Source organism: Sesamum indicum, linkage group LG4 (genome assembly GCF_000512975.1).
Source record: "Sesamum indicum cultivar Zhongzhi No. 13 linkage group LG4, S_indicum_v1.0, whole genome shotgun sequence".
NCBI lineage: Eukaryota > Viridiplantae > Streptophyta > Magnoliopsida > Lamiales > Pedaliaceae > Sesamum > Sesamum indicum.
Window position 1 is genome coordinate 13,734,361 of NC_026148.1, and position 19,019 is coordinate 13,753,379.

General features: G+C 35.0%; 1 protein-coding gene across 1 annotated transcript; it reads right to left on the reverse strand.

The window, feature by feature from the left end:
• LOC105160995 (cationic amino acid transporter 7, chloroplastic) lies at positions 745-4,478 on the reverse strand. The gene is made up of 4 exons (XM_011078542.2): positions 3,715-4,478; positions 3,279-3,627; positions 2,831-3,065; positions 745-1,371 (listed from the first exon to the last, which is right to left on the reverse strand). The coding sequence occupies exons 1-4, from the start codon at positions 4,317-4,319 to the stop codon at positions 803-805; spliced, it is 1,758 nt and encodes a 585-aa protein (XP_011076844.1). The 5' UTR covers positions 4,320-4,478; the 3' UTR covers positions 745-802.

A 19,019-nucleotide genomic window follows, 5' to 3' on the forward strand; every position in this document is an offset into this window, starting at 1 on the left:
TGGACGAGAGCAAAATCTGAAAGGGGTTGCAGTGGGTGATATACCATTTGAAAGTTGCATGAGTTACCTAACTAACAAAAAAAAATGAAATAGATTGTGATTTGTACATATCTGGAAAGACATATGACAGTCTGAATGAATCATTCTTGATCAATCCAAGTCCGGTGAATTCTACTTTACCTACCATTGCCAGGACTATCGTCATAAATCTACAAGGAGTTTGTTGGAGATTTTCGGATATAATGTGTCTCATAGTGTCAGAAATATGTATGACATAATCTTTGTTGCTTGATAAATGATCTTACTGAATCGACTGCCAAGTTAGTATAAGCTCATTGGCCAACCTATCCACTATAATATCTATCCTAAAAATCATTTAAAAAACTCGGTCAATTTTAATCAGACCAATTTCAAACATAATTTTTTCAGCTCGACAAAATTTCGAGCTAACTTGGCTAATATTATATTCTAGTTGACTTGATTCCTTTATCACGGTAGTGTCTCAATCAACAAAGACCAAAGGACACAAAATCTTGCAAATATCTTTAACTTTTTAATACTTTTCAGTTAAAGATGCCCAAACTTGATGGATCACAAAGAGTTACAAATGTACATGGGAATCTTTTACTCAAAACCCCTACTTCCAGACCAACTATACAGCTTGCCATTCTGCAGAAACTGCAGCATTTTTTGCTACCTGTTCCTTGACCCCTATTCCCAAGTGTCCACCAACCAAAAGATCCCCCCCCCCCCCCCCCCAAAAAAAAAAAAAAAAGAGAGAAGCCAAAACAAGAAAATTGATTTACACTTTTAGTGTGTAGTCTTCACTTTCAATGGATTCCTTCATGCTTTCTCCAGTCTTTTGACTAAGAGTGCCGTCTTCCTCAGCATCAAAGCTCGAGTGGACGCTGTAGAGAACATATACAAGCACAACAAGGGCTGAAAAGAATCCGAATCGGACATAAGACGGCCTATCCAGAGCGCCCAACAAGAATATGTTAAGGAAGATGGATATGGAAGGAATCCATGGCATCAAAGGGACCCCCCAGAACTCGGGCTTTCGTGCTTGAGGGACCATGAAATGGAATAACTGCACGATGCCAATTGCAACAGCAGTGCACGAACCAAGCATGAACCCTTTGGGCTTGCCCGATGGTGCAAATTGCCAAAGGAGAGTAAATATGACAGAAGTGAGTGAGAAGCAGAACAAGAACGACAGCGTCGGCCATGGATTTGTAGTCCCAACAGTCACATAGCGTCGGTAGATTACCGCATTCGCCACCATGTAGAAGATGAACAGAGTTCCGATGGACACAAATTTCAACAGGATGTTTAGATCAGTAAAGAGCGCAATTGCTGCGGTAAAGATTCCTGTGAGAGAACCAAAAAAGGAAATATTGTAAAGAAGAAAAGAGTACGAAAAAGATTATAAAGAAATAGATTGGTAAGAAAAACGGCAAAGAAACGGAGAAAAGTATAAAGTCTGTTATAGTGTCTCTTTCCCACAACAATGGGTCATTTTCATTACATACAGCAATCTGGATCTTTCCTAAGCTAGACCACCATAGCTTCACAAGATCTTCAAAAGTCAAGATATGAGAGTTTCACGGAATAAATTCTAGACATTGGAAATACCTCTAGCTATATAGCATCAAGAATCATTTGAAATTTCCCTTTACAAAGTCAAAAAATGCACTCTCCATATGATCCCTTAGAAACCACATCTTGTACAGTTGTACTAATCTTACATGACCATGTGATCTATTTGTCAATATGTTGTAGCATAATCTCTTAGACTTTCGGTTAATATGCCTTTTTATGAGATCCCCATGTCAAAATCAGCAAATGCCTAAAGCAATAGTTTCATCCACTTGTCAAGAACAATAATGGCAAACTGATTTTGCAAAAGTCTACTGTTATTTATATTCCTCAGGATAAACAAAATTTAACCCAAGAACCACCCTTATCTACTAAAATAGTAGATAATAGAATACTAGCTGTAATTAAGATTAATAATCTACACCACAATCCATGCATGATTCTTGTGAAATTTCCACAATTTTCTCTACAAATCTTCAAATAAATAAATACAAGGCCCACCACATAAAGGAGAATTTGGCTGCATTAAAACAAAGAGCATAGTATGAACGGTGGATCTTCTATCACATTTTTGTATAATATTGGTGTTACGTGATTGCCACGTGTTCTTTTCAAAATTTCAAAAATATAATTAAATTAGATTATAATTTAGAAGTGGTGTTGCCTACAATACACACGTGGATGGAACAACAATATGCGACACAAAAATGTGATGGAAGATCCTTCGACCAATATATACCAGAAGCCCGTCTCTTAACCGAAAGAGTGCAAAGTGGACCCCTGTTCAATAATGACCAATCTTCGTACAAACAAGCAAATACCATGCAATGACACATCACGCACTCGTCATAATTCACGATGCACGCACGAGTCTTCTAAATCTTGACAAACGACCCAAAACTTGACCAGGACGACCACACATTACTAGAACAATATCGCCTAAATCACATCACTATAATCACCAAGAGAAAGCAAATTCACAACCTTAAGTTGCATTTATCCACAAGAACGATAAAGATGGTTCAAGATTGACTCAAGATGGCTGTATATCATGCGAACCATAACGGCACGCAAGACAAACCCTTTTTGCACCGGAGAATGTGCTTTTTCTTATATCTACAGGTATGGACTAGAAAGTACGATGAAACAGCGGAAAAAAGCAAAGCACGCAAGAGATAGTATTGCCAAAAATGGGCAAGTGGGGGGGACAAATAATGGGAGGGGAGCATACCAAGGAAGGCGGAGGCGTTGACAGGGGTGGAGGTGGAATGGTGGACCCTGGCAAACCAAGAGGGGACCACGCATGACCGTCCGATCACGCACATGTAACGTGCCTGGCCCAGCATCGCCACCAGCAGCGACGTCAAAATACCGAAACTGGCCCCCACACCGATCACGTTCGATACCCACCTCCACCCTGATGACCCTTCTCTAAACGCCCCTGAAAACGGCGCCTCGGGATCGATCTGTGCCACAAAAACTCATCAATTACACTCCAAGAATAGCACTTGGGCCTTGCACCTTAAGCATAAAAAGTTGTACTTTAAAAGGCCAACTCAGGCGCCAGAAAATCAAGCAACACTGAGTGGTACCGATTACAGAGGAGGTTTTTGCTGAGAAAGTGAAGTACTGAATAGTGAATAAAATAGTTAATTCGTATGGAAATAAATTTAATTTACCATGTCATAGGGGAGGAGGGCGGACATTGAAGCGGCCATCAAGCAGTAAAGAATGGTGACGAGGATGACGGAACCCGAGACACCAATCGGAATATTCTTCACTGGATCTTTCACCTCCTCAGCCATAGTGGAAACGGCGTCATAACCGATGTAACTCAAGTACACCATGGCTGCCCCATTGAACACCCCGGAAGCTCCGAAAGGGAAAAACCCGCCAGCATTTTTTGGGTTCCCGGGTTCGGTAAAGTTGTTCCAATCCCCCCTCCAAAATCCCACCACTATCACAAATACTATGAATAGAATGTGCAGCACTGTTAACACCATGTTTAACCATGAACTCTCCCTTGTACTGCAAAATCAAGAAGAGTTTCAGACGTTAATGGAGAAATAATTGGAACAATTTCAGTGGAAAATTTGAACGTGTTTTATGGAAAACCTGTAGCAAATAACAAGTGTGAGGAGAAGAACCACGGCAACGGCGATTAAGTCTATTTCATTGTAACCTTTTGGTAGGCCATGGATTGTGAATCTCAACTGCGTATGAGTTGATAGGCCTAAAGCAGTACCTAAATAGTCCGTGAACCCCCTCGCCACCGCCGCATTTGACAGCACGTAGTCGATTATGAGATTTGAACCAGTTAAGAAGGCCAAGAATTCGCCAAAAGTAACGCGAATGTAGCTGAAGGCGCCGCCGGCGACGGGCATGTCAACGGCGAACTCGGTGTAGCAGAAAGCGGAGAGGAGAGCACAGAGGCCCGCAATGGCGTAGGAAAGGACGACGGCAGGGCCAGCACAGAGGCGGCTGGCATGGCCAGTGGTGACAAAAACTCCGGCGCCGACCATCCCACCGACTCCTAACCCGACGAGATCGTACCACCGCAGAGTGCGCTTCATGTCCGAACCTGACCGGGCCCGGACTCGGCTTGTTTCTTCCAAGGACGTTGATATGGAGCAAGCGCGGCGGCTGAGGCGGTTCGGGGTGTCAGAGAGTGCCCGGAGATAGGACTTGAAGCTGGAGAAAGATGGAGAATGGCTACCCATTACTGCTCTCTTCTCTCTCTTCTCTCTCTTCCCACCTCTCTTGAAATCTTGAATTCTTCTCTCCCTCTCTCTCCCTCTGTGCCTTAGGCGTGAACAAATGTGTATCTGCACAAGAGATGAGGATGTGGGCGAGCAAGAGTGAGGGGTGCGTGCGCTTATATATATGTGTGTATATGCGTGCAAGCGTGGGGTGGGGTGGGGGTGGGGGAAAAGTGCGGGGGTGGTGCGAATGAAATATGACTTGGAGGGGATAATCGCAGAGAGAGAAAAACAAACGGCCACTTAGTTTATGGGAGGAACCGAAACTTTTGAGGGCAGCTTTTGGGCCTCCCCATAAACACTTTTCATAGAGGGGAGGGGATAAATATTAGATTGGATAAAGTTTTGTGTTCCTATTAGCCAATTTTCCATTTTCACACATCAAGATTTTGATTATTAATGTACACAATTAATTTTTATTAAATAAATATTAATAATATAATAAATCGATTTTAGATTTTGAATATTATGAAATAATATATATATACTTTTTAAAAGATACAAAAATAATTTTTTAGGACATAATAATAGTTAGGAATAATTACACTTTATTTTTTTGAGATTGGTATAGTTACACTTAAATCCTCTGTTACTTGAGAAATTATATGTAGCACCCTTGAGTTTGCTTTCGTCTCATAAAAAAGTCCTTTCGTTTGTCAAAATTTATTCATTTGCTAATATTAACAAAAAATCTGAATGAAAATTAATATTTACCATCAATTGACGTATTAATAACTTATTGCAGGTCAAACAATTTTTTTCGACTATACCACCCTTGTAACTGTAAAATTGTATCTCCTCACATGCATTAACGCATGAAGATATATGATGTAATTTGATCATAAGAAGATTTATCTGACCTGCAATAGATCAGTAATAAATCAATAAGAGTAAATATAAATTATTTTTTTATTTTTTTTGTTAATATAAGAAAATTCAATAAATTTGACTAATGAAGAGACTTATCTATTAGACAGAAACAAACCTTAGGGGTGCTAGATGTGATTTCTCAAACTACAGAAAATCCACATATAATTACACCAAATCTGATGGGAGGGAAGTGTAATTATCCCTAACAGTTACTAGGTGTTTTGGGTTATACATTACATGTGAAATAAGTGAAAGATTTTTTTATCATATTTTCTTGTTCTAATGGTTAAAAAATTGAGATTTCATATACAAATTAAAAGTTATGGCCTTTGAGTCCCATCAAACGAGTGTGTATTTATCTTATTTTACATCAGTGTTTTTTACTTTATGTAAATTATTATAATTTATTTATTATTTTTAGTCATAGTAATGTATTATTATTTGTTGGAAGCACTTTTAAATTGCAGTTAATTTGATTGTATTGTTAACTTTTTCTAAAAGAGATGTGCGTGTTAATTGCATATTATTGTGATATCAATATATCATATAAAAGTGTAATAAAAAATTCATACCGACCAAAATATACTCAATATTTGAAAATTTCAATTAATTAAAGGTAAAGAGATGGTAAGGACTTTTACTTTGTAAAGATCATGAAAGTTGAGAAAGAAGATTTGAATAAAATAAAAATCTGATTAAAAAGAAAATGGATATAAAGAGGGAAAACAAAAAAAAAGTTACAATGTGGTAAATTTCAAACATTTATTTACTTCACATGAATGTCGGATGCGATATGTGTTTGGTGTCGTGTCACATAATGTATTTGAGTATATGAATTTAATAACGTGGTGAATACGCTTTAGATAAGTGTCAGAAATATTTTTTAAATTTAAATTAATATTGTTAGAAATTAAATATAGTTAAAAACTTTAGATTTTATTAACAAAATTTGGAATAGGAAATAGTAAATAAGATTTTTAATTGAATTTACTTTTTTTTTCCCTCTTAATATGTCTTTACTAAAGTTAAAGGTTATCTTAACCCCCAAAATATTGATGTACCATCACAAAGAAGAAGAATTATACAAAAACCAATACAAGTTCATTTCTTTTTGCAGGGGCACTAATATTTTCATAAATGAGTTATCAAATATACACAATATATGCATGTGTAATTATATATATATATATATATATATATATATGAAGCATTAATTGTGATGCCACACTTGTAAGATCGACAGAGAAAAAAGTTGGAAAGAGAAAAGTCGATATAATTCAATTAAGAAGAAAATAAATAAAAATTCTAACACGACCCCCCGCTCAGCCAAACTTATCCAGCATAGTCGACTCATTGTACTTATAATATGATTGGAGCACTTAACCGTTCACCATCTTGAACGCCTCCATCTATTGCAACTAGCAAGCAACCACAACTCTTTGTCTACCACCTACAACAGATCGACTGACGTTTAAAATGAACAATAAGTTATATACCAATTTTTGTAACAATTACAATGTGATTGGTTGATAGTGAAACAAAATACCCTCAAAGCAATAAGGAAAAAAATTTCATGCCATCTAATACACAAAGTCGTTATAAGTTGTTGTCCCACTTTTGACAGTGATTAACGTTTATATGATTAATTATAATTTTTTTTAAAAAAAATTGAAATACGATACTTTATTATTATGGGTTTTACTATTCCGATCTAGAAAAGCAAATTACAAAGAATTATTTGAACCATAATTAACGACACTAATAATCCTTATCCTCGAAAGATATTCGTAGCGAACCAAATTGCAAAAGATTAATTGCAATTGTGGAGTCACTATTACTTAGAAAAAAAATATAATTATGAGGATTAGAATATGAAGATGAGTGATTAAAGTTGCTTTCCAACACTAGTAATAAAACTTTGTGAAAGAGTGAATGTGTCCAAATGTGATCGATGAGATGGATTCGGACAATCATTTTCGTAATTGAAAAGTGATGGTACTACTAATAATGATAGCATGAAGACAATTGTGCAATGTCTTGTGCCTCTGGACATTTCCATTTTTAGGAAGCAGCTGGGATGTGACTTCCAATTAGGTTTAGGAGGGAGTTTTCTTGTGAAAATTACTATTAATGATAATTAATTAATATAGTCATTAATTAATAGCCATGAAAATATGAGTATATTTTTCTTGAATCAATTATCTTTGGAACAAATATACACTATGTTTGTTTTTATTTTCAAGTTATTTTCGGGATAAGTCAAAACATATACAATGTTTGTCATCACACAAAATCACCTTATATGGGCATTTTTAACTATTTTGGCATAAATACATACATAAATATATATTAAAAGGGCATGATTTGACAGTGATTTGACAATGAACAGTAATTTTTGTCTCCCAAAACACAACATTAAATATATAATATTTATTTTAAATTATCTCCAAAAACAAATCCAAACATACATACTATCTATAACACATACTTATTTATATTTGTTTTTCTCTCTCTATCTCCGTAAAACACAACAAAATACTTCGAAAATGAATCCAAACATTACGATGATTTTTCGTCGTGATTATTTATTAAAATGGAAAGTGAAAAGATGATGACGTGGTGAATATTAATTGATCAATATTATGCAATGGTTGTTAAGTGTTGTTTCTGCATGTGAGGTTAAAACATAAGTTATAATCAAAATCTATGATTAATATTTTGGGCATAGCTAAAAACTATGCAATTGTTGATTAACCACGGCACAAAAATTTATGTTTTTGTAATAGTTTTGTTTGATTATGACAGATAGTGTTGATTGATTGTGGTTTTTCAAGTCTTTGTCGATTATAATGGAAGAATGATTTTTTTTTTTTATTGCATCTTTATAAAAATTGTGATTCTTTGGAATGATTATTAATGAGTTTAATCGTGTGAACACTAAAAAGATGGATAATTTCTTATATAATAAATGACTATGATATAATTAAAAATCATAACAAATCAATAATAGTTAAATAGAATTAATGTGAAAATTTAATTTTGATGAAATTTTATCAATATTTGCGGTAATTTTATCAATCCAAGAGATGTTAACTAGTGGAGTCTCCGAGTTCAATGGGCTACTAAAAAGTGGAGATGCCGCAAACCGTGCCATGCTTTCTGCTCTAATATATCATTTATAGCAGGAGAGGCACCTTAAATTTTCATTGGTGGGGTAAATTATATTTTTGGTCTCATAAGTAGACCTGTTTTTAATTTTAGTCCTACACTCAGGTCAATTTGCACATTTAGTCCCATATGTGGATTTTTTTTTTCAATTTCAAGACCAAAGGAGGGATTCCATTAAATATTTAACGCTAGCCTCAATTTACCCCATTGTCAAATGCCCTATTCGTCGAGTATATGGATATTTTTGGATAACTGCAAAATCGTATTTAGTAGGCCTATCCGTCGACTATATGTGATGAAAATCCTCGCCACCAATGAAACTAGCAATGTCAAGATTATATCTTTATTATCCTAAGCTCCATTTTTGTACACTTCATTTTATTTTCAATGCAATTTACCTTATACCAAAAAGTTACAAAAATTACTTTAATTGTCATTCAAAAAAGATCGTGTCCTTAATATATATAATTAAGGATAATTTTAATATTATCATTAATATTTTCTTCCTTTATAGTGATAAAGATATCACTATGGACAATTAGTGATATGTTCAATAACCAAAAAAAAAAAAAAAATTATCATGATGTTTGTATCGCTAAAGTATTACTATACGTATAGATATATCACAAATTATTAACAGTGACAATCACACAAAAATTCTGCCGCTGATAAATGTTTCCAAGTTATATTTTAGCAAAACTAAAATTATTGTGAAATAATATATATTTTTACTAACAACTTTAAAATCCCCACTTGATATAATTTTTTCTCTTTTTTGGTAGAGATAATTTCCACATAATTTCTATATATAATAATACAAAATAAAGATAAAATTAATATAAACCAAGAGGTGGAAATGTGCAAATAAGTCTGATCCGGGTCGAAATCTACGTGACCTCCTTGGTCGAGTGAGCTGGTCTTCCAAGCGGTTCGAGATCACTACCTCTCCTAGACTAGTGATCGGACCCTGAGAAAAGAAGCAGATCGTTAAGCTTGTTGGGGTGGCACCTAGCTAAGTCCCTCCGATACTTAAGTCAGTGTGAGATCGTAAAAGTAGGTCGCTAGCGAGTTGAAGCGACCTGAAAGTAAAATATGGTGAAGACAGCGTACCAATAATGCACTGACTGAGGGTATTTATAGAGTGAAGCTAGGGGGTCTGGTGGATCCAATGCACGTGTGCGACCAGACCCGATTAAAAAGGTGCGGATCCTGCTGGTAAACTTGTAATTTTATGCCCTCTCGGGAATAGAGTTATCCTTTTGAGTTATCCTATATCAAAATCCATTTTGAATAATTTAAAGTCTTCTCTCACTTTCTTTTTTTGTTTGAACTAATTGACAAGACAATACAAGTAAAATACTATAGTATATTCACTTAAAGTTGTAATTGTTTTTTCCAAAAGAAAATGATATTTCTCACTCATGATTATTGCTAATTAATTTATTTCCAATTGTCACAAGTCACAACAAAGGGTTCAAGGCAGTTTTGATTAGACTGTGTTTGGATGCATTGACAACAAAATAAGTGACCTGCAACAGTATAAGAATAGGCCAATAATCTTTAAACTTTGTGCTTTGCTTTTTCATTTTTTGTCTTCCCATCACTAAAAGTTGTAATTAAATTTGCACCATTAATTCACCAATACTTGATGTCTTTTCTGAATAAAAATATAATATATAGGTAAAAAGTTCAAATACCCATATTGTGATGTAATATTTATACTCGTTTTTTTTTTTTTTTCTTAATTGCAAAACTTTAAAATTGTCAATTTCCATAGTGAGAGAAAATCAGAGACAAAAACAATTAAGGGACAGTGCTAATATTATCATTGATTATATGTATTAAGTGTAGCTAATTTTTATTGTGTCATAATAATGAATTTATATTATTCGTTACTATGTAGCACGATGTATTATTAACTTTGATTCCGTATGAGATTTACGGTATTTATCTTGAAAAGATATCTCGTTAAAAAAGGAGAATTCGAATCTTATAAGTCACTCAAATTCCCCGTCAACAACCAATACATAGAGCATGTCTATATTAGTTTTATTAGAGATAATTACAATTATTTTTTCTAAGAAAAGCTTATCACTAATAAAAATTAGTACAGATGTGTCACTAGTAGTCGAATAGTGATAATTTTATGCATAATTCTTATCAGTATTAATTTTGTTCTGGTAACATCAAAATTATTGTCAGGTAACATATATTTTAAGTAGTAATTTTTTAGGATTGTCAATTAATATAAATTTAATTGTCAATATTATCTTTTGTCGTAGCTACTTAATGCTTTATTTATTAATTATTCTCAAATACGCTGGTATTAATTTTTTTTTTTTTTATAAAATCAACCTGGAATATTGCAATAAAAATTTTAGATTATATGATGTGATTATATTGCAATAATAAATTACAAGGAAAAATTTGAAAAGTGGAATAGGATTGCAGTGAGATCAGCAGTACTTCATAGAGGATCATCCAACCACCAAAAAGTTGCTGGAAACACGACACCAATTTAGCATTAAATAATAGTCATTGCATGCAATAAATGCAGTACAATAAAAATCGAAGGAAATAAGTTGCAAAGTACGTTTTTCTTATTCTTTTTGGTTTTTTTTGCTTTTCTTTATTATGAGCAATATACGTTTCTTATTCATAACATACCCAAAAAGGCTCATATATATATATATATATACATATATATTACTTGGCTCACCAATCACCATAGTATAGGCCACTTAGATTAGGCTTTTGGAAATGGGCCGGTGCGCAATATATATTCAAGCTATTTGTAATATATAATTAATATAAATCATAAAACTTTATATATATATATATATTAATGTGGGGATATTTATGACGACGCATTAGAGACTTTCAAGATTAACATAGACCTTTACATTCATGGAATTATCATAGAGAACCCCTAAGAAAACCTTCAGATACAGTATGTTCAAGCCCCTGCCAAAGGGCTCTTCATCTATTATTATTTCTTTAAGTATCCAAAGTATCCGCAAGACCTCTGTATTTGGTGAAAAGAAAAATTATCCTTGACTGATAAAAGCACCACCTTGTCTGCTGGAATCACAAACTATTACTATTAATTCTTGGTATGTACGATTCACTGCACATCGTAGATCATGTTTTAAATCAAGGATGCACGTAAAATCATACAATTAGACCGGCATGCATAAATATTGGCCAGCAACTATTGTTTCATATATCAACTTTCAAGAAAGTTTCTACACCACTTTGCCAGTAAGGAAAAGGAGAAAAGGTTTGAAACACATATGTTTATCATTCGCTAGAAAAATGATGAGTCCTTGAAGAGCTTAATTGACAGATTTAATACTGAGAGACTTGATGTGCCTGATTTGAGGATAGATATGATGACCTACATGGTCTGAAGAAAGGGTCTCTAGCGTATGCATTGGCTAGAGAGCCTCCAACAGATGTTGCGGAACTTCACCTTATTGGTGAATAGGTGTCCTTGACTGACAAAAGTACCATCTTGTCTGTTGGGACCATAACCTGTCACTGTTCATTCTTTTTTTTTTTGGTAAAGGTAATTTTCATTAAGTAAAAAAGAGTATAATAGTATAATACAACTTGCTTAATCTAAGTAGTTTTCTCGACAGGCCAACAAATCTGCCATAAACGGTAAAGTGCACAAGTGCTAATAGCAGTAGGTAATTTTACACTAGAAATCCTCTTCTGCACATCTCGAACACCCACAGTGCGTGTATCTCTATGTACTCCATCAAATCACCTAATGTTGCGCTCACGCCAGATATGGTACACACACGATGCCAAAAGAGCGCGGTATACCGTAGAAACATACTGTTTACCTCTCTATTTGTGAGCAGCTCATAAGACGTCAGTAGCCCAAGTTCGGTTTGGCCAGTGACTTTATACGATCCTTCCCAATTGGGGTCCAATTTTCAAGTGGCTTTAATGTATCCATCAATCGTAGTACTAGGTCCCCTATTTAGAAATGGCAGGCTTTCACTCTATGATTATGGGCGTTAATAATTTTGCTCTTATATCTTTGTGTATGAATTAATGCTTTTTCCCACAACTCTTCCACGATATCTAACTGCTTCTTGAGAAGTTCGGTATTATCTTCTTCAAAAAAATATAATATTCTATGAGAGGGCCTTAGAAGCAACGCAAGAATGATGGTCTCTGTCCTATACCCTAAGGTGAAGGGGCTTTCCCCTATAGAACCCCTTGGGGTTGTTCAATAAGGGGTTTTCCCCTATAGAACCCCTCGGGGTAGTTCGATAGGCCCACAAGACACTAGTTAATTCTTCAACCTAATTTCCTCCTGCTCTGTCTAACCTTTTCTTGATTCCTTATACCAATATGCAATTAGTAACTTCCACTAGCCTATTGGCTTAAGGGTGTGCTATTGATGTCAACCTCTGTCTAATATGTAATCCCTTACACCATTCTTGTATCTTTTTTCCTTAGAACTATCGATCTTGTCAGAGATTATTTCTCGCGGAAGTCCAAAACGACAGACAATATTTTTCCACACGAACTTTATGACCTCCCCCTTCGTGATACGAATGAGTGGTTTAGTTTCCACCCATTTTGTGAAGTAATCAATAGCCATGAAGAGGAATTTCCTTTGACCAGGGGCCAGTGGAAAGTGACCACTATATCCATGACCCATTGGGAAAAGGGATACCGAGATAACATAGTAGTAAGGGGTTCCAGGGGTTGATGTATGAGAGTGAAATGCCTTTGGCATCGCTCACACTTGGTCGCTAAGTTTGTGCATCTTATTTCATAGTGGGCTAAAAATAGCCGGCCTGCAAAGCTTTATTGGCCAACATTCAAGTTCCAACATGTGACCCACAATACCCATCGTATATTTCTTTGAGCACATGTAGCCCCTCATATTGGGATAGGCACCGGAGCAATGGATGTATGAAAGATTTCTTGAACAAGATCCCCCTTGCATCAAGAAATAGGCGGCTCGGGCCTTTAACGTAGCAGCCTCCCACATATATGCTGGGAGATGTCCCTTCTCCAGCCATTGTATGAGGGGTGTCCACTACTCATCTCCTAGAGAAATGACTAGGATACTTAACTGATCCCGGGGCTCAGACAAGTATTGTATAGTAATAGGTCGTGTTCTGCAATCTTCTAAAGCACTGGCTAATTTAGACAGATAGCCCACCTTCATATTATCTTCTTTGGGAATTTGCACAAGTTGAAAACTTTCAAATTTTTTGCTTTTAATTCTTCAATCTGTTGCGGGTATTGGATCATACTCTCCTCCTTAGCCTCGTATTCTCCTTTCACTTGTTTAACTATCAACTGAGAATCGGAGTAAACCATGAGGTAACGAGCACCTGCTTCTTGGGCCATCTTCGTCTCCAACCCTAAGGCTTCATACTTAACCTCATTATTAAATTCGAATCTCACCGCACTCTGTATCCTCTCCCTGATGAGAAGTGACCACTGTATATGAAAACTGGGAACTTATGGCATGGAGTCTGTTTCTGGCATAGGAATTTTTGGGTGCTCGGAGGCATGGTCCAAAAGGGGTAGTGTCTCCCAGATCAACGAAGTCCTCTTTCCATTGTAGTTCGCAGAATTTTGATAGGTACCCAAAGACAACAGAAATATAAACTACAAATTCTCTCTATCTCTGTGATTTTCTCTTCAAATTGGTGTCCTCTCTCCCTTTCTCCTTTTAAGATCGATTGCCAATTCTAGAGCAAAATGATTGCCAATTCTCCTTTCAGTTTTTAACAATCAGCTAATGGTTGAAATCAAAAGCGATCATTTTAAAAAACAATTGACACTAAAATTAATGAAACCAGAAAGCAAAGTACTAAAATTAATTTAACTACACAATTAGAAAATCAAAAATAAAATCACCCTTCAATTATCTTATAATCAATTATGCAATGTTACGACCAATTATACTTATAGATGGAAACCTATTCCCAAGGGACCCATACCCAAAATCCCTATGTACCCAACTTTAATGACCCCAAGATATTTCAGAGTCAAAATCAAAAAGGCCAGTTATTAGTTGGCTTTCACTGCAGACTTCCTTATCCTCCTCTCCCTTCAACACTATGATTGCTCTCCATTCCTTCCTTCAAATGGATAACTATATGCATATGTCTGTCAACAAACCTCTGCTACTATCAGACTGTCTTAAAGGGTGGGGGGTGGGAGGTGGGTAGGCTGCCTGCTGCATCCATCATCATGCCCTGCATTCATACTACATCTCCATCTCACACTCTTACTACCTTATTAATACTTCACTTCCACAGTCATTATTAGTTTCCGGGAGTTAGCACTCTAACCAGACATCATAATATGTTGTATTTTGTGTATATAATAAATAATTTTTTATATTTTAGAATATATTATAAATAATAATAGATATAACTCGAAATAATATAAAAAAATTGATATAACGATGTCAGAAATTATCATTATAAGTGTTTAACTTTTTTTAAGTATTAGTATAGACGACTAGGGGTAGACATTCGGATCGTGTAGTTCGGGTCGGGATCAGATCCAATCGAGTTCGAGTAATTTTCTTGGATTTTTTTCAAAAAAATCGAGTATCGAGTTGACTTCTAAAAGCTGGGTCGGGTTTCAAGTAGAAAAGTCCTAATCGAACTACACAATCCGGTAATCGATATTTAAAAAAAAAAATAGAAACTTTATCCTTCCTCCAAATTTTTCTTTTTGTTTTCTTCTTTAATAAAATATTCTTTTCAAATATTATTTTATTTTTCTCTTGTTTCTGCAATTTATATTGTTATAAATCCTAAAATATTACAAAAAGAAAGTAAAAGGAATTTAATAAACCCAAATCTTGGCGTTTAATGTTTAATTTTATTATATATTTAGTTTATAATGGTTAACTTAATTTTTATGATTTAATAAAATTTATTGATGAAATTATTTTTTTTTTTACTTTTGTCTAATATACTAAAAAATTAAGAAAATATATTAAACTAAAGTTTAATAAAATAAAAAAAAAATAGTGAAATGAAGAGGTATAGTAGAGTCTATAGGGTGTAGATATATAGGGCATGGGCAAAACCTTATCAGTTATTAGTGAGTGTTGTAGAAGCAATTAAAAGGGTAGCAGTGTGTGATATGATGCAGTCAGTGAATTAATCCTGTTCCATTGTGGGTGTGGGTGTGGGCCCAAGCAAATCAGAAGTGGGGCCCTTACAAGTTGAGGCCCCCATGCCTCTGCCTCTCCCTTCCCCTTTTGCTGGAAAGGCTATCCATGTAAGATATGAGTCATGGTGCATTCAACTGCTCCTCCACTCATAAGACTTTCTCTCTGAATATTGACATTGTCAGGAATTTTTGTTTTTCTTTCTTTCTTTCCCTTCTTTTTTTTTTAGGATAATTATTGTATTAATATTAGGAAAAAAATTACTATTGCTTGTAATTTTAATAACTGTGTACTAAAATTATGGTTTATAATTTCTATTAGCCACGATTAAATAAAATAGATGTAAAAACATAGATTTTTCACTAAAAAAAAATTATTTGCCATGACTAAGAGCCGTGGTAAAAATATGACTTTTAGCCATGGCAAATGCTCTAGCCACCCTCCCAAATACCATGGGCAACAACCGTTGTATGACCGTGGTCACTAATTATTGTTTTTTTGTAGTTTAAATTCACTTTGTCGACTCTATTATTCGGGTGATAGCAAACACTTCCTGTACAATATAAAATACGGTGAATTATAAAGGGTTCTCTTGAAATTTATTATAATTATCCAAAAAAATTATAATTTACGTCTCATTATCCATTTTTGTTAAATTATTAATGGAACCTAATGGGACAAAAATTGCAAATAGGTAAGTTATGGGATGTAAATTAATTTCGCCCAGATGGCAAATGAGAAATGGGAAATGGGATTGTGACCTTGTACAAAAAATGTTTACGTGTCTCATGTCCAATTGGACCAATTTCACATGGTAGTTGTAGCCCGTGTCCTTCTTACTTGCTTTCAAATCGTAGAATTTATTAATGTTTTAGAAGTTGGGTCATTTTTAAGTAATTTAAACATCTGCCTAATTTATGCTAAAATATTTTCTCCGCCTCTATTCTTCCTTCTCTAGATAAAATTTTAGTTTCAGTAAAATAATTTTCCGTATATATTTTTATACCATCTAACAACGAGCTCATTCTGTTAGCCTACATTATATTTCTATCTGTTAATGAGAGTAGTTGTTCTTATCGATCTAATTTGTTGATTAAAAGAAAGAAGCATTTAAGGATAAGAGAAAGCAAATGGCAAATGCTAGAAAAATTACAATTTACATCCCATAACTTATCCATTTGCGATTTTGGTCACATAGTTTTACGACTCAACATATTTAGTCCCACAAGCCTAAAAAAATTACAATTTAGGTCCCATTGCTAATTTCTGTTAAATTGTTAACAGAAGAGAACCACGTGCTCTTTCCATTAATAATTTAACAAAAATGAGTAATGGGACTAGAATTGCACTTTATTTTTGGATTTATGAGACTAAATCTGTTGAGTCGTAAAACAATGGAACCAATATTACAAATAGGTAGACGTAAATTGTAATTGCCCTCAAATAATACATGTCAACACTCAAGCAATTATACGTCTAATCATAAAGGAGTGAGGCCTAAACCTTAGCATTTATATGATAAATTTTTTAAATTAAATAAAAACTATATCTTAAAATAAAAAGAAAATAAGATCTAATAAAAACACATAAAACTGCTAAAATTTCGACTATTTCAAAATTGTTTAAAAACTTAATAAAAAATAGGCCTCTAGGAACTAGATGTACTCAATATTTACGCATGTCGACAAATTTAAATGTCATTGTATCAATATATATTGACGACTATCTTGATAGCATTTTAATACTAGAATATACAAAATATATCAATATGTTCAAGCATTAACAACATACACATCTAGCCAAAAAAAAAAAAAAGTTCTATTACCATTCATAAGTTCAATATTATGATTCTCTGGATCTCTAACCTGTATGAACTTTTCGCATGAAGCTTGGCTTGAAAGAATTGTGCCACCAAATCTAGTTGATAGTCTGTGCTTCTAGTACTTGTAATAACAAAAAATAAACGAATTATAAAATAATGTGTGATTATACTTTTAGAAGCTTTTAGTGAGTGTATACTTGAATATTTTTGGATGAATTTTGTCTCTGTGAAAATTTATGGGTGCCTTTGGTTTTTTGAATTTAACTTAAATTTTTAAGGTTATTATGGTATTTTTCATTTATAAGCTAACACTGTCAATTAGTTTCTTGATGGCAGATGAGTTGGAGGGGAGTGTTCGATGATTTATATTGTACAGAAACTGTTGGGAGACTACCTTCCACTGAATTCAAAGGAATTCAGCCTTAACGAACAAATTTGGAATCATGCTCCATCAAACTCGTGGATCATTCGGTCTTCTCCGACCGACTGATGGTTGCATACAAACAAAGAACCCTCCCAGTAGGAGAAGACTTATTTTTTATCTTGTCTCCGCATAGGCACACAGGCCCTCCTTCGAGCAAGGCACATAGGTCCATCTTCACGGAGGTGCATAAGATCTATTCTGTGTAGGCACAAAAAGATCTATTTTCCACAATCACAAAAAGCCCTGCTACTAGCACACACCTCCGGAGGTTGCTCCTCTAGCGAGGCCCCTAAATCTTGCTCTGAGCAGGCACACTCAAATAAGTCATCTTCCATGGAGGCTCTTGTTCCCTGATAGCACAAAAGCCCTAATCATAATAGGCACATTTTCATTGTTAATATTTTCTTGCAGAAGAATAAAGCTCTACACCTGAGTAGGCACGAAAGATACCCGTTAAGCACGAAAGCTCTACATCTAAGTAGGTACAAAAGATACCCGTTAAGCACTCTCTGTGAAGACATATAAACCATGCTCTGGGCAGGACCTTTAGAAAAGTTATGCTCCTTGCAGGCACGAAGTTATAACCATTCTCCGAGTAAGCACTTTTAGAAAAGTCATGCTCCCATAAATTTCCTTATGGGAAAGCAAAACAAGAAATGGTTCTCTTTTCGGGTCAATCTCTTACCTTTAAGATGCCTACTGTAATAAGTGTCAATGTCTCCACTTATTAGAATGGGGGAGCTAAATGATACCAATAAAGATGGGTTGGCCAAATAGGCCTAAATGGTTCAGAAAGAAGAAAGAGATCGCAAGAGTCCAAATTAATGCAAAAGGCCTAGGTGGCCCCCAGGAGGCCCAGCTTAGGTAAGAGTCCAAGGTACCCCTAGGAAGCCCATTTCGATTTATGCTCCTAGAGAGTTCGGCAGGATCCACCCCCAGAAAATAAGTTTGTTTGACCAAGATTAGATAAAGGTCTAGGGGGCCCCCAAGAGTCCAGTTTGGGTAGAGCCCCTAGAGAGTTCGGTAGGAGGCATCCACATGAAATAAATCAATCACAAGAAGTCCAATTAGCCCAAATCCAAGGCCTAGATTCAAAAAAGCCTCATAGGCCTAAGAGTAAGTTTCGGGACACGAAATTCCCCAGCCAAAGTTAAAGGCCATATCACGTGGCGTCCACATGTGGACTAGGTAGTATCAACGTAGGAT

What these genes read in the sequence shown, in the direction of transcription:
- LOC105160995 (XM_011078542.2), bottom strand. Translation starts at nt 4,319, where the DNA reads ATGGGTAGCCATTCTCCATCTTTCTCCAGCTTCAAGTCCTATCTCCGG. An exon ending in ACACTTGTTATTTGCTACAG is followed by an intron (nt 3,628 to 3,714) that starts GTTTTCCATAAA and finishes TTGATTTTGCAG; the next exon opens with TACAAGGGAGAGTTCATGGT. An exon ending in CAACGCCTCCGCCTTCCTTG is followed by an intron (nt 1,372 to 2,830) that starts GTATGCTCCCCT and finishes GTTCTCTCACAG; the next exon opens with GAATCTTTACCGCAGCAATT.